This window comes from Stenella coeruleoalba, assembly GCF_951394435.1.
Source record: "Stenella coeruleoalba genome assembly, chromosome: 14".
Lineage (NCBI taxonomy): Eukaryota > Metazoa > Chordata > Mammalia > Artiodactyla > Delphinidae > Stenella > Stenella coeruleoalba.
In genome coordinates, this window is record NC_137160.1 from 38,983,041 (window position 1) to 39,000,202 (window position 17,162).

At 47.2% G+C, this 17,162-nt stretch overlaps 1 protein-coding gene across 1 annotated transcript in view; it reads right to left on the bottom strand.

Moving 5' to 3' along the window:
- The window catches only part of LOC307196710 (FH1/FH2 domain-containing protein 3-like), a 107,679-nt gene that overhangs the window by 12,418 nt on the left and 78,099 nt on the right, over positions 1-17,162 (bottom strand). The window contains exon 4 of the mRNA XM_079941934.1: positions 5,546-5,657. Coding sequence (XP_079798060.1) covers positions 5,546-5,657 — 112 coding nt within the window. The remainder of the gene's footprint in view (positions 1-5,545; positions 5,658-17,162) is intronic.

Consider the following 17,162-nt stretch of genomic DNA (forward strand, 5'->3'; position numbering starts at 1 on the left):
ACATGTCAAACAGGGCCTGGGGAAGGAAAAGCCAAGAAGCAACCACAGGCATCCCAGAGAGAGGGATGTACCTGGACTATCTCCTCTCTTCCTCTCTCTCTCATGCAGACACACATATCTGTGCACTAGTTTATCCATTATAATGAAAACACTCAAACACCGTGTTTCAAACACTTAAAAACTCTGTTCTTCAGCTGTAATATCTGACTCCCTTCTTACCATTTAAGGATTTCAAGACTGGAAATTTGCATGTATTCATACACTGTTGGGATAAATGTTCACTGTCCTTTGACTGTTTGGGGACCAGAAAATAGAAACTTTTTAGAAGAATGAAGGGGAAGGGGAAGAAACCTTCTAGTTCAACACAAATAGCCCTGGCAGGGCTCCAGCTGGCCTGTATCAAGCACCAGCAGTCGTAACTGTCCCAAGAGCTGCCACCTGTCAGAACTAAATGGTCCAGTTCACCCCCATCACCATCACCTTTGTTGCTCCATTTGGGGTTTACGTGTGTGTATGTGTAGGTAGGGGATGGTCCTGTATTAGAATCATAAACCACACGATCTTCCCCCTTCACATAACAGAGAACGAAACCGAGCCCCAAAGTAGTGGAATGAACAGAGGCTAGAGAGACGCGTCTAACCTGGAGGGATCGGATCCACCCTAGAGGCTCACTGTGAGGTGTCATGGAGGTAGAGCACTTTGTCGATTCTCCTGAGCCCTGATGGAGAACGTCAGGAGACAGTAATTTCCTTCATCATTATCATCCGTCTCCCTCCAACTCCACCTCCCCTTCCTCCACCCCAAACACTGCAGTGAGTGTAGGTTCCATGACAGCCTGGCTTTTCTCTGATGTTTGCAAGCACATGGTTGGCACTTATAAATTCGTCAAACAAATGAGTTTTATACGAAGAACGCTTAGAACAGCGTCTGTTGCGTGGCAGGCACTCGAACAGCAGTAGCCGCCACTGCAGTGGTGGTGGGTGGAGGACACCCACACGGACCCATAGGCCTTCCACACAGGCTCCCAGGCCAGAGTCCTCCTCCCACCAAACCGCAGCACTCCTCCCTCAACCCAGAATAAACCGCTCAGCACTTCTCCCTCTTACTCTCCCCACGAGTCTCTGTATTAAACCCAAAAGAAAAGAGTAAGCTATTTTGCACGATGCCTTGTACACAAGTTGGTCTAACGCTCAAATACAAGGTCCCAGCGGCATGTTCCAAGCCTTTCAGCGTGATCAATGAACACTTAACAGGTATGCTTCTGCTCTAAGCAGCAATGGAAACAGAGCTTGAGTTCTGCCCACTCTAACCTCCACCATGCTCTGTGCATTCTTCACAGAGCAACGTATCCTTGAGCAGAAGTCAGAGACGGGATCGCTTGAAAAGACGGCTGGATTCTTTTTCCCCTGTTAATCATGTGTTAGACACATGTTTAAAAATTATGTCATATCTCATCACCTCACATTCAAATGAAAAATGGAACTTCTTCAAAAGCAGTGCTGAACCAAATTAGCAGGACTCAAGATTTATGACTGAAATTTCAAAATAAGTTACCCAGTCTGTGGGTAACAAAATAAGTGCCGCCCCCTGTGTCTGAGAGGCAAACTCATACAGTCAGAGGGAGGGGTACCCCGCCCAGGGGAGCAGAGGGTTCTCGACCAGTTTCCTGTTGACCACCACAGCAAAGATCCCCAAGAAAGGAAGTCTCTGATGATAGCAAAATGACAAGGCAAGGCCCTCCCGTGGGCTTCCATGAGTGTTTACTGCCTTTCTCTCTTCCTGTCTGGCCCCATCCACTAGGAAGGGAAACTGACTTGAAGATGCAGGCAAAACAGTTGCCCCTGGGACTTCCCTGGCGGTCCGGTGGTAAAGAATCCGCCTTCCAATGCAGGGGACGCGGGTTAGATCCCTGGGCAGGGAGCTAAGATCCCACATGCCGCAGGGCAACTAAGCCCGCTCGCCACAACTACTGAGCTTGCGCGCCTCAACTAGAGAGACCGCGTGCCGCAAACTACAGAGCCCACACGCTCTGGAGCCTGTGCGCCATAACTAGAGAGAGAAAAAAACCCTGCATGCCACCATTACAGAGAAGCCCGCGTGCCGCAACGAAAGTTCCCTCATGCCTCAACGAAGATCCCGCATGCCACAACCAAGACCCCATGCAGCCAAAAATAAATAAATAAATAATAAATCTAAAAAAAAAAAAAGAGTCTGCCCCTGCAGTATGTGCAGACAGGTGTGACACTGAGCCATGCCCTAGAGACTAACTCCAATCCACCATTTCATTCTAGCCCCTGAACCAAAGGGGCAATTGCCGGGATCAAATGGGGCCCGTTTAATTTTCATTAATTCACGCATATTTATTAGTCTCTATGAAACACCTAGGTCCCTCAGCTTTTATTGCTGCTCCCTAACTGGCCCACTCTTGGCCTAACAGCAGATTGTCCATCCACGCTCACAAATGAACACTTCTGGTTAACCCACGTGTGGGATGTGCGATGTTTATAAAGCAACCAGAGGAATCTGTTCTCAGACAACTTCATCTGCCGTAGGCGGTAGTAATTTTTGAGGTCTTTTAGCTCGTTTGTTGATTTTCTTTGCTGATTCTTTAAACTTAACAGTTTTCATCATCCAAAAGAATTCCTTTCTACTAAAAAAGTCTATAACATGCCCATTCTCCACCCTATCTCCCCCAAAATGAGTCTAAAGCCACCTTGAGGAGTCAAATTTATGGCTTATTTATAAACTTGTGTGGAAATGGACGTACTCGGCTGGCCCTCAGTCACCTCTGGCACGTCTGTCTACTTGCTGGTCCAGCTGAGAGGGGACTGGAGAGTGAGAGCAGCTTCTAAGCTTGCCAGGTGGAAACACACCTGCTAGTCATGCTGCTTCCTGCAGAAGAGCATGACATATTTAAGATTTTTTTTTCTTTTTTTTTTTTTTTTTTGCGGTACGCGGGCCTCTCACTGCCGCGGCCCCTCCCGCCACGGAGCACAGGCTCCAGACGCACAGGCCCAGCGGCCATGGCTCACGGGCCCAGCCGCTCCGCGGCATGTGGGATCTTCCCGGACCGGGACACGAACCAGCGTCCACTGCATCGGCAGGCAGACCCCCAACCACTGCGCCACCAGGGAAGCCCGAGCATGACATATTTAGATGTCCAATTCCAGCACAGGGTTCAGGAACAATTTTACTAGCAGTAAAAGAGGATGATGTTGTATGTATATGTTAGAAAATCATGGCCGAGACCACACATGCCATAGAGAAACATGGGAATGAACCACACGTGATAAGCTCTGGATGAGTTTTTCCATTAGTGTTGTTCCTTTCTGTTCTCAGCCACTAGTGCTCAGTAGCAGACAGGTGACAGCACTTGCCAGAAGCTTAAGAAATTTTACAGGCAAAAATCGTGACGTTGAAGAAACAACCCCTTGGCTGTTTTGATTTTATATTTTTACAAATTGGGGAAAGATGGCCATTGTTTTGTCTTGGGGGAGAGAGTAGAGCTGACAGCCTCTGACTGGGCCTGCAGGTAGAGTCTTGGGGGCAGGGTGCCCTCGGGATCACTCCTCTACGTCCACAACATGCCCTCCGTGAAATGTGCAGTCCGAGGAAGGAAGGTCACAAGAAGGTTGTCCCCTCTAACATGGCGCCCATGACAAGGGCCCATGGGTTACCTGAAATTTAGGACAGGAAAATGAAGAGTCCGCTAATTGTCCTAAAGCAACCCCCAGAGTTGGAGGATGGAGTATGAATCTTCCAAGGACAGATGAAAGGACTGGCCTCACTCTCTCCACAAATACCCACCTTGGCCTTAGGCCTCATTGACTGGCCCTGGGAAAGCCCGGCCTGGCTTCTGAGCCATTGACAGCCTTCATTAGGATTCTCAGGGAGTGCCATTGATCTGCTCCTGAGGCCATGAGGGTCTTCATGCTCGTGCTTCAGATGGCAACAGGCTGTGGCAGAAAGAAACCTGCCCCTGTCTGGGATCCACTTTCCAGACTCACAGCCCCCGACCACACACTAGGGACTGCCTCTGTGATACACCTACACACAGGCCTGGAGTCCCTTCCAGCCTGCAATCCACCGAGCTGGGGACTGAGGTCTGCCTGCGTGTTTGTGGGGAAAGTGCGGGAGCCCAGCTCACGGTCCTGGATGGCTTTCATTAACTTATATTCAAACTTTCAAAGCAACTAGTGAGCTGCTTTCTTTCATCTTTGGATTCAGCGCTGGATGTGGCTCTCTGAGCAATGCTAAGTCAGAGACACAAGTGGTTTGAATCAAAGAGGACTATTTAGGCCTCTCGTTCCTTTTTGACGGTTGTCCCTCGGCTGACTTGTTCATAAACGTGTGTGTGCACATGCAGACACACACACACACACACACACACATACACAAAACCATACACCAACATGTTAACAACAACTCTCTCTGGTGAGATTAGAGGTGATTTTTTACGGTCTCCTTTACATTGTTTTTTCCAAATTTTCTACAGAGTGTTACTGTTATAAAAAGAAAAAAAATAATGTTATCAAGTTTTTGTTCTTGTTAGAGTCTTTGTGGGGATGATAATATTAATAAAAATGTCCTACTGAGGAACAAAACCAAAATATTTTTAAAAGAACAAAACAAAACAAAACACCCCATTTTAGCTTCAGGCTTCACAGTATTATAGGAGCCACGGCCTGCTTTACAGTAAATCGAATCCAAAGCTCATTCGTCATCAAGTGTGTACAGCAGGCCTGCCTGCTGTGGGCCAGCCAGGTGCTGGGACACCAAGAAGAGACAGCCACCCTGCCCTTGAGCAGGGCACACATTCATGGGAGATGGGCAGTGACAAGAGCACAGCGGAGAATAGGGACGCGTGAGGGCTTTGAGAGCGTACGCCCATCTGATCCAAGATAGGGAGGGTGTGCTGCAAGCCGGGTAGGAGGCGGAGGTGACGGGTGGACAGGGGCTAGATGGCGAGGCGTCAGGTCCTAATCCTGTGGGCACCGGGAAGCCACTGGCGGGTTTTAGATGGAAAACGATGTGGCCAAATTTGTGCTTCAGAAGAATCCTCCAATAGCAGAGGGGAGGGTGGGCATGCCAGGGAAGGGAGAACATTCAAGGAAGCAAGGGATGCCAGGTGAGATGGTGAGGGTGTGGGATGTCGGGAAGCGAGAACATTCAAGGAACATCTAGGGGTCAGAGCCAACCAAGCAGGTGTGAGGGGAAGAGAGGAAGGAGTCAGAGTGATCCCAACAGGATGGGAAAAGAGGATAAGGAACTGGTTCTGTGTGTTCAGTCGCGGAGGCTGAAGACAGCATAAAGATAAGCTGGGTTAGCTTTATGGGTTAGCCCAGCAGTGCTTTTCTTTCACTGTTCCCTCCCTAACCTAATCTTTGTACACTTAACTATCCTAAAATATACGTTTCCTGCGGTGGGAAGTCCACACAAAGGGAATTCTGTTCATTCTTAATTCTGTTTTGAACACGTAAAAAGTGGAAGCCTTCTTTCATTAGGCGCTTCTACTTCGATGACGTAGTGGGCAGGGACCACTCACCCCTTTTTGTGTCGACAGCAGAGACGGCCTGAATCAGAAGAGGTGCATTGGACTCCGAGTACTCCACAAACACCAGCAGCAGCTTCAGGGCCGTCTTCACCACCAGGCGGAACTGCAGAGAAAAGACACAACCATCGTGTAGCTGCAGACACGGCGGGGATGCCTGAAAGCTTCGTCCTAACAGCAGCTGGCACCCAGCCCCTCTTCTCAGCAATTACACAGATTCCTTCACTGGACGCCTCAGAAGGCAGGCGTTAGTATAGTCTCCATTGCACAGGTTAGGAAACTTGAGGGCACAGAGGCCCCTGCCCAAGATTGCACAGCTAGAAATAGAACCAGAATTTGAACACAAGGCCTTTGGCCCCAGAGCTCACACCAATGGTCTCTCAACAGACGAGGTAACAGCTGCTGGGTTGGTTACTTCATTTTATCCAGACTAGATCATTCTGAAGTAGAACAATCGATTCTCATTTTTCTGGCGAGGAAGCAGGCACAGCAGGTTAAATGACTTGTCCAGGGTCACAATAGGTCACCTGAACCAAGTCCTGCACTTAAAACTGCAGAGAGGTCTGCCTGGGGCCTCACCCCACAGTCCTGGGCCCAGAGCACTGCACGCACGAGGAGCCCCACGGAGCCCAGGGCCCCTCCTTCACGCGGGCCGAGGGTCACCCACCCAGAGAAATTCCCCAACCTCCCAGCTGATGCTACCGCAGATCCCTAACTCAGCTCAGCAGCTGGGGGACTGTGGCAGCCTGGGGGCTCCAGCTCAGCTCCCTGCCCGCTCCTGCAGGTGCTGCAGCTGCTACCTCCACCCAGTCTCCTTTCCTGCACCCCACTTCCTTCCAAGAACCTCCTTCTCAGGGAACTCACACACCAAGTTCCTCCTGGAAATGGGTTCAAATCTTGCTTCTGAGAAACAGCAAACCTGCCTTGGGACTGCTCCTCCCACCCGCAGCAGGTGGTTGGGCAGTGCCCCGCCCCCCACCGGCAGAAAGCACTTTCTAGGGGACAGGGGCTGATCTGCATCGTGTCTGAAGGGCCTGGAACTACACCTGGCACAGAATGGGCTCAGCCATGTTTGCTCGCTGAATGAACGGATCAGGTAAGGACCAGCCAATCAGCCCACGTCCCCTCGCCCCACCCCCGTGGCCATGGAGAATCGGCTCCAGGCTCTCCACTCACTCTGCAGCGCAGAAAGGCCCAGTGCCCCCGTAGGCATCAGCTCACATCGAATTATTAGGGGCACGTGTACGCACTAGGGGAGAACTGGAGCCCTGCACACGCCGCGGGAAACAGCGTGAAACCACCACCCACCCACAGTCATTTCTCCAAATACATGCACCTCCCTCTACCCCTTGCCCCTTCTCCTCTGTCCTACTTCCCTAGTAAACCAGCTGGCTTTTCCTACATTCCACATCTCTCTCCAGCCAGTGCCCTGGTTCCCAGCTCCAAGTTATAGGAAAACATTTCAAAAGAGTTGTCACCCTCCCTGGCGCCCCTTCCTCACTTCCCATGGACTCCTCAATCCAATGTGACAGGGCTTCTACCTCCACCGCACAGATCACATTACTCTTGTCAAGGCTGCTGATGACCTCCGCGTTGGTCAGTGCTTACTCTTCTGTGCTCACTTTGGCTCAACCCTCAGCAGCACGTGACACGATCAACGGCTCCCTCCAGAAACAATTTCCTCTCGCCATGGCCGACCACAGTCTCCTACCTGGGTGGCTCCTCCTCCAGGAGGAGCTCAACCTCCAGGTGTGGGAAGGCCTCAGGGCTCACTACTCCCCCGGTCCCTTGCCGTGCGCTCTCTCTAGGTGAGCTGATCCAGGCTCTTGGTTTTAAGTCCCATCTATGACTCAGTGCTCTCCAGGCCTGGCCCCCGACATCGCCACTCAAATGCTTACAGGCCCTCAAATTCAATATGGCCCAAAGAGGACTCCTGATTGGCACGCATGCTCATTCCATCCCACAGACCACTGCCAGCATGTTCCTTCCACAGCCCCCACCTCAGGACAAGGCCCCGCCACCACTGAGTGCAAGTGGGAGTCACCCTGCCCTTCCCCACCCAATCCTACGATGACGCCATCGTCCAGGGCTGTCAGCGGCTGTCCTTGCCCTGACTCCCTGCACATCTCCATCTCCCTGTCCACCATGACAGCCTCCTAAGTACTTCTGGGCTTGTCACCATGAAGTCCATTCTCCACGTTGCAGCCAGAGTGACCTGGGCACTCTCAACCCTCTATTCGCTCTGCGTCACATTCAGGGTGGAATCCACCCCTGTGGGCTTTACGTCTCTGCCAAGCTCTCTGACCTCATCTCCTGTCACTCTCCCTCTGCCCAGGGAGCTTCCATTAGCCACCTTTCTTTAGTCATGCGACCGTGCGCTTTTCACACACTGAAGCTTGTGCATGACTCAGTCTTCTCATTGGCTATTCCTTAACCAGTCACCACAGGACTGGCCTTTCCTTATCCTCCAGGTCTGAGAAATTTCCCCTCATGGGAAGTGGCTTCCTGACTACTTCATCTAAAGGAGCCCCCTGGTCACTCACATCACCCTGTTCTATTTTCTTCACATCCTTTGTCATGAACTGAAATCGCTACATACAAGTTTGTTCACCTGATGTTCCTCTGTTGCCCCCAACTAGAGCAGAAGCTACCTGGTGGCGGAGATATTACTTTATTTGACACACAGGAAACAGCGTCTGCCCCGAGGAACTACTGGGTCAGTATTACACACGAAGGGCAGGCCGGCGCGCCCTTTTCACCGAGGTTTGCTCTGCACACCCAACCACTAATGTATGTGTACCCAGCCTTGTATCCCCGACTCCACGCCCCGACAACTTCACGGAGGACAACCAGCGTATTGGGCTTCTGTCCTCACGGCGACATCCTTATCGCAGTGGCACCTGAGTTCCTGTGAGGGCTTTGAGCTCTTTAGAAGTTTTCAACTTCATAACCTGAGTCCCACATTCTCTGCTCTCCCTGACTGAGAACAGACTAAATTCCAGAGTATTTTTCTCAGCAGCTACAAGGTTGGGGGCAGGAGGGGAAGGCATGGCATGATGAACTGTGCTATCTTTGTACGTTGAGAGCTGAAAAAAATTTCTTCAAGTAAATAAAACAACCCAGCAAGCCCAGGCTTGGCGCCCTCCTCAGTGGGTACACTATTATTATGTGGTTTAAGCCTCCTCAGTGCCTTCGTGGGAAAGAACCTGGCTGCTGCCCAGCCCACTCCCCCATCAGCTGGTCTCAGCAGGACCCCCTTCTGGGCATCTCTGTGGTCACGGGGCCTTGGCCGGCATGGTCCCAGGGACCCACTCTCCCATATGAGGCTCTCTAAGTAAGAAACCACTGACTGTTTTCTCAGGGAGCCTTCTTTCTCTATTAGTCTCAACATGCCTATTCATGTCATCTTCTTTGCAATAAAGGCTCTGTTTAGAGATCTTTTGGCACTGTTATTTTATTTTTTTTAAATCCCTAAACTCTTCTGATTCATGATTTTAGGTTTCTACAAATTTGGCTTCTACTGAGTCTAAGCGGACATTTATTTATGTTTGGAAGACTTACTATGTGAAAGTAATCACAAACATATTAGACAGTTAAACTACTTTAGAAAAAGAGCATCAGCACGTTAATTTTATGGAAATGAATGGTACTAATTGCAAGCATGTCCCAACTAACCATCAAAATACATCCAGCAGGACTCCTCCTGATAAATACCTCACTAACATTACTGCACAGACTTGAAAGTAATAAAAGTACCTGACTTCAAAAGATTTCTACATCAAACCCTTATTTTTCCAGAAATCACTTAATTTGATGCCCTCCAGAACCTGGAAAGCTATCAAAACCCTCCAAAACCTTGGAATAGCCACAGTGGAGGCCACACAGCCATTCCTCCAAGTCCAAACACGCTGCTCATCTCAAAGCTCTTAAAAATCCACACCTGGTGCCACAGCACTTATCCTAAGACACATGCTAACAGGAGCGGCCACTGAGCTTCCCGACCTGCTGAGAAGAGGCAAACCAGAGGCCAGTGATGGGTAAGGAGAGGCAGGCCCACTGTGGCGGCAGGAGCAAGGACCGCAAATGAGGGGGCGGGAACAAGCGGCTCGGATGCCAGCACACACTCCACCGCGTGGCTCAGACACTGAAAACTTCTCAAAGGGCAGTGACACTCCAAGGACATTTCATCTCTGCCTGGTGCTCCTTCATGTTCTAATGAGGGGTTTCATTGCAATGACTCACAGGCTCAAACACCGGCCTATCCATCTAGCACTGAGGGAAAATCAGTAAGAATAGATTCTCATTCCGGTGGAGCATCAATCGCTTGGGAAGACAAAGCAACTGGTCACAAAACAGTTAAACACGGCAACGTGGAGTCAGCCTCAGAAGCAGTGGCTCTAAGACCAACCAGATGCTGGGGTGGTAGATTCCCCACATCCAGAGGTTCTGAGTGGCCCTTGCTAAGGCTATTGCAGAAGGAATTCAGAACCCGGATGGGGGTGAACTGGCTGAGCCCATTTAAAGTTCCTCTGAATCCCAAGAGGCTCTGCTTCTTCTTTCAATGTCTTGAGTGCCTTCCAGATGCCCAGCACCGGCGAGGTTCCCTGAGGGAGTCAGGAAGCTGTAGCCCTGCCTTTAAGGAGATGGTCATCCTGCTGTGGAGAGAGGACTCAGAACACCTCCATACCACACAACTGAGAGCATTACCGTGTTAAGGGCCCTCCGAGCCAGGCTGCTGAGAACAGAGAGCGCTTCCCAGAGCAGGGCCCTTGCAGTGGGGAGAAGAGACAGCTGGACAGGCTCAGGGCTGATCCAGCCGCCCTTCGGGGCCTCCATGGTACAGAAGAGCCGTGTGACAACCTGTGGGTTCCTGCTAACACAAATAAGCCCTCTTTTTTAGGGTTGGAGGAAACACACTGGGGGTCGAGATTCAGCCTTTGGGCTACACATTACCTACTTTTTATATACAGTTGACCCTTGAATAACCCTTTGAATTGCGCAGGTCCACTTATATGCAGATTTTTTTCAAAAGTAAGTACTACAGTATTACATGATCCATGGCTGGTTGAATCCACAGGTGCAGAACAATGGATACAGAGGAACCACAAATACGGAGAGCTGACTAATTCATACGTGGATTTTTGACTCCTAGGAGGGTCTGTGTCCCTAACCTCTGTGTAATTTAAAGGTCAACTATAATTACATTCTAGGAAAAACTAGTACTGTAGTCTATTTTAGCGCTGTCCATTATAATAAATTATGCTTTATATTGCTTTAAAACATGCAACTAAATCACAGTATATGACAGGAATCTGAGACAACCCCTTTGCACAAGGACAGGCACATGCAGGCAGCACTGAACTGTGCTTCTCACAAGTATGAGCCTTACTCTTGGCTGCAGCTGTCATTCTCGCTCTCTGCTCCTACACAGCGTAAAATAGGGGCCATGAGGCTTCAGAGGAACAAGGATGCCTGATGACCCAGGGATGCAGCACTTGTCAGGTCAAGCCTCAGTCAGGGACCGAGCTTCCATGAACAACTGCACGAACAACTCGGGACTCCCGCGTCACCTCCGTGTCGGGAGGCAGGGACTGAGAGTAGGAGGATGGTGTCCACACGGTGCTTGGCTGGATTTTGTTTTTGTTTTTTTTTAATTTTCCGAGTCAACCCACAGGGAGGGCGTGGAACCCGGGTGTCTAGGTTTTGGATAAAATGTAACCACCAGATGTATGGAAAAGAAATAAAAGGCAGCTTCTCAATAATTCTGCACTTAAAAGCAAGCCAGAACTCCCTTCATGTTTTATTGTACTTAGAGAAAACCAACAACTACACTTAGCAGGTCAAATATGCTGTTTATTAGGTAGAAATAAATATTCCCCGAAATCTCCAAATTCCTACTCCTCTTCTAAAATTCAGCAACCATAAAAAGAAAACAATTTCCAAACCTCAGGATTTAAATTACAAAGGGGGTTAGAAAGACATGCTTCATTCTATTTTCATTTTCCACTAAAAAAGGATAAATATGTTATAGAAGGGGATGCTGGTTATTAAAACTGAATTAGAAATTGTAAGGTTAACTGGATCCACAAAGCTTTGCCACTTTGTTTACAAGCTTACCAGAACTAAGAATATACTAAATATTTTAACAACAACAAAAAATTCAAGTGACTTAAGATACTTATCTTTAAGAACTTCTCTTAAACATATACTTAAGCTCAGAATTCCTAAGCGAAAAGCTCAGAATGTGCCCGGAACTTTTTGTAACTGGTTATCAAACAGATACCTTGGACTCCAAATCTTTCCCCTTCTGTGATGTTGTCTGCAAAATGAGGTGGATCTTATCAGAAATAAAGTATGGGCCCAAATATATTCCCTGAGTCCAGAATTCTGAGCTGTGGCTTTCAGGTTTCTTGAGGGAGGGGTGAACACACTAAGGTTGGCACCTCTGCCAGGACAGGAAGTCACCTGCCTCAAACCCTGATGGCCGACCTGTTTATGACCCAGTGCAATGTGCAGAAAGGGAACCAACTTGGTGATTAACGGAGTAGCCAAGTGTGAGGCTGGTAACCCCTTAAGTTTTTACTAGTCAGTGGTAGGAAATCTTACAGAATGTAAAATACAGAAGACTGTTCAAAAATAATTCAAATAAATGTCAAAATAGTAAATAATGCTACAAATGAACATGTTCTATTGAGATAAAATTCTGGGGTTTAGCTGGAGGTTTCTTAAAGAATAATGACTAAAAGTGGACAAGACCAGAAAGCATTCACTGTGCTAACTTTCCCTTAGGAGACTCAGTGTAACTATGAAGAGTTAGTTGGTAACAGGTAACATAAATCCACTGTTGTTAACTAAGCACTACCGGAAACCCTGCACTGAAATACTGCCTGAAGGAACACCTTGATAGTATCTGATGAAGGGGGGAATCAACCAGGGTGGGGACTTTTCCCATGAGTGATATCTCCACCTTCAGATGCAAAATCTCCTGGTCTAGGAGGCTATGTGACTTGTCACGCAGCTAATTTCTGGAGGAAGTCAAAGAAAAACCAGGCCTATCTGATTCTTTCTACCATACTATAGGGAACCCCATCTTTCCCTCTGGTGCAAAAACATAAGCATTGGGGAAATGTGACATATATCCTTCTCCAAGGAATAATCAAAGTTAAAGAACTTTCTTATATAAATAGCTAGCTCTGGAAACATGACAGTGGACAACAAGCAAACCTCAGGAATGGTGAATGTGCTACTGGCAAGAATTCGGCCGTCAGCTCACATCTCCTTGGATGGGTGGAGAAGGTGGGCAGGTGAGTGCTGGCAGGTGGAGAGAGGCTGCGGGGATGCGGGTGAGCGGTGCTGGCAAAGGCAGACCTGAGCTTGTAGGGCTATTCCCAGGGCGGCTCCAGGAAGCCTATGCTTCTCCCAGTCCTCCTGTCCACCCAACTCTCTAAGAACATCTCTTCCTAAGGAACGGCACATCGGCTACCGTGGGGTTTTTACGTCACCCCAGATGTCTTCCATATTAGAACCACCCATTCTTACTCTCTCCAGCAGCTAGAACACAGCTGCTAGTCCTTGGCCACATGTCCTAAAAGGGCAGAAGAGTCAAAATCCCACCCCTGCTCCTGTGTCTCCCATTTACGTTCACAGGGGAACTTGTCTGTGTAAAACAGTAAGCTGCCGTTCTGGTTTATCGATAAGCCTCTGGAGAGCTGTGGTTCCTTCCACATATCGGCTCCCTGAAGTAGATCATCTCAGAGTGGATTGAAGAAGCTGCTGTTCCAGCTTTGTGGCTGGAGACTCATCCTGGACCACGGGGTCCCCTCAACCTGCTGGCTCGTTTAAGGTCTGGCTTGAACCTCTGGCCTCTCCCTCTTCCCAAACAATGACTAGTAAAACTTCCTTTTTTTCCCCTTCCACTGAGATTATCTGCATATGGGGGCATCCAAGAGATCAAATCAGTGAGAATTAGTTTTCTGGGTGTATGGAGCCAAATAACCAGCAAAAGAGCAATAGTTATAAAGGGGAGGCTGGCTCTTTGCACCCATAATATCTCTGATACACATATTACTTGAACCTGCCATTACAACTTGTGGAATTTAAAAAATCTTACCTAATGAAATATTGATAAACATGGAAAAAACTGAAATACAACCTCATTCACTAAATGTGTTTTCATGAAGACACAAAGAAGCTCTATAGTGCATAATTAGAAACAATTTGATTTTACAATATGAGAAAAATCAAATAAATTATAGTACACTTGTATGATTAAATATTACATAGGCATTAAATGTTATGTTTTGAAATGCCATAATAATACAGGAAAATGCTTATAATATATTTAGAGTTAACTACGTAAGAACATTTCAAAGAAAAAGAGTAGAAAGAAATGTACAAAGTTAACAATCTTTATATCTATATAGTAGCATTTCAGGTGATTTTTACTTTTTTTTTTTGTATTTCTAAAGTCTTATACAAAGAGAATATATTACTCTTATTATCATAAAAAAATCAGTAAAAGTTTTTAAAGGTTATTTTTTAATATCAAGATTTCATATTACACCAATAAACTTTAGCTATTTTTCTTCAATCTGTTATCATTAACTGCATCATGAAATTAGTTTTAATCCAATTTTCTATTAATAAAATACATATTAATTCAAGTAATTTGGAAAGATTAAACATAAAAATCTGATAGAATTCATTGCCTGAGTAGATCTCATGGTATTTTATTTATCGTGTTTTTAAATATACAAAATTGAACCTCTGGCTCCTACTCAGAAAGCTACAAAGAGTGTTGCTCCAAACCTAACAAGAAAAAAGGCCAAATAATCATTAAAATCAACTTTTCTTGAATCCACTAGAGAGATGGGATTTCAGGGCAACCAAATAGCATGAAAGCTAAAAAGGAACAGTTTTCCTTCCACCAAGAAAAGGTGGGACACAGCAATGGCCCATATAAGTAGAGCAGAGTAGGAAGACGGAGCCACCATACTGAGAAGCAAGTCAAACTCAGATCATAGTTGCAGCAAATGGCCAAGGATAGACTATCATGAGAGTATGGTACCCCTGGGAGCTACAGACACAGAGGGATTCAGCATCCACTCACAGCCGCTGTCCAATGACCTCCACGGCACCACGAGGAAGATCGGGCAAGGATGGAGACCTAAGAAAGTCTCCCCGTGGTGCAGGCTGGGGGATGCACAAGCAGATAACGAGAACGACAGCAGCCACCCCACAGGAGGAGGGGAGCAGCTACCACACCACCTGGACAGGCAGGAAACTACACCCTGAGCCTTCTCTATGAGACAAAAGCCGTAAGCCGCAGGGAAGGACAGCAAATCTTGTTGCCCCTGACGCACAGGGGGCGTAGGAGAAGGGAGAAGAATAAGACTCTCTGCTGCTGCGGCAGGAGCAGGAAACCATCCTCAGCACAGAACTTTAGAGGTCCCCTACTACCGAGGGAGGTACAGGATCACTGAGGTAGTCCCCCCACCCCCGCACCCCGCCACCAAGACCCAGGCACACTGACCCTTCTGAAGACCAACGTCGAAAACAAAGATGATGGAGAAAGTCCGGTCCAGGAAGTGTCACTGGTGCTTGTCGCTAGCAGAGGGACAGGAGCATGGAGAGAGACCCCCTCTGAGGCTCAGACGCATAAAAAAGGTCTCAAGCTGACAGTGAAAAAAGGAACTTTGAGAAAAACCCTTTGGCAAACCAGTTCTCACCTCAAGCACAAGATAATACCTTAAGGAACTTGAAAACTGGTGGTGCAGGAACATACCAGAGCAACAGCAAAACCCAAACCCTGCTCCCCTCGAGAGCAGACTGACAACCTCTCAAATAGCCTAGCGTTAGAGACTTGCCCATTTATAGGCATAAATACTACCTACCGCAGTCTATACTGTCCTATACATGATACCAAGCTTTCAACCAAAAATTACAAGACGTACAAAAAAGCAGGAAAGCTCCAACTCCCCACCCCTGCTATCAAGAAATGAAGCCATCAACCGAACCAGACTTAGACTTGACTCAATACTGGAACTATAAAATTCATAATGATTAAGATGTTAAAAGCTAGTGGAAAAGGTACACAACTTGCATAAGCAGATGATACATTTCAGCAGAGAGAAACTAGAAGAAAGACTCAAATGGAAATGCTGGAAATAAGCATTAAAGGAGATGAAGAATGTGTTCAGAAGTTCATCAGGAAGACTCAACACAGAGGAGCACAGAATCAGTTTCCTTCATGATAAGTCAGTAGAAACTGCCCAAATGAAACATAGAAGACAAAAGAGTGAATAGAAGTTTTACCCATGCAAGACATATTTTGGACGAATGTGTCATGAGCACTTAGAAAAGAGAGGGAAACAGCCGGGACCAGCAGTTTCCAGGTGAACAGGTCCTGGCAAGCTGAGTGCATCTCTTTTTTTTTTTAAACAGGAGGTGGTAGACAAGTGAAAAAGAGTTTTTAACTCACAACACTGAGCACTTAGGTGCAGGTACAATGCTCAGTGTTTTACATATTCTTCATTATTATTATCCTCATTTTATAGATTATTATCTCCATTTTATAGAAAAAAATAATAATCTACCCAAAGGATCACACAGGTTGTCTGACCCTAAAGCTCTTACCCTTACCACCAGTTTACCTTGTAAACTCAATGAAGAAACGAGGCTGGATGATCATAGAGTTAGATGCCTTCCCACTAATTGCACTAAAATGGCCCCAGTGCCCTAACTGATCAGTGCTGACCTGTAGGCTGCACTGCCTTACACATTCCTTGCCTCTGTCGACATTTTGGCCAATGACACAGAAACTCTGCTTATTCAATTTACGTTAAATAAAACTAAGATTAAGAGTTAATGTGATGAATGGGCAAAGTTCAAAAGTATATTGAGGCTGAAACTCTGGCCTGAAATCAATGGGAAAAAATGCAGTTCTGCACTTAGGTGTAAAACGATCACAGAGATGCAGAATGGAAGAAACTGGCAAACATGGATGAGTGGGGAAAAAAAAAACAAACCTGGGAGGTATAGTGAACTACCAGTTTGATTTGGGCCAGCACCCAGGGCTGCTGCTGAAATCAGAGGTAAGATTTGTAGAAGGGTGACATCGTATCCCAGGAGCCTACCATATTACTATTCTTTGTACTGGGTAGACAGAAAAATTAGTAACCCATATGATGAGGATTTGCAAACTACATCCCCAAGGACTATCTGTGGAAACCACCGAGTTTAGTTTGGACAGGGTGGCATGATAACTGCCTTTAAAAACTCAAAGAGCATCATGGGGAAGTGAGTGTGTGTTGTTCAAGAAAGCAGTGCACAGCGTTTGGTTAATTACAGAGAGGCCGAGGTGGGTCCCAATAAGGAAGGCTTTCCCTCAATTCCAGTGTCTATTAATGGCTCTTGGGGGGAAATGGCACTCTCTCTGCCGGAGTATCAGGAATGTGGCTGGTGAATGTCAGGAACACCTTGAACAAGACTTTGCCATCTCTTCAAGGCTAGGATCCTATTTTATATTATGTAACTCAAAAAGCACTTCAGTGAATCTTCAGATAATTCTGCTGAGTGAAAAAAAAGCCAGCTCCAAAAGGTTACATGCTGT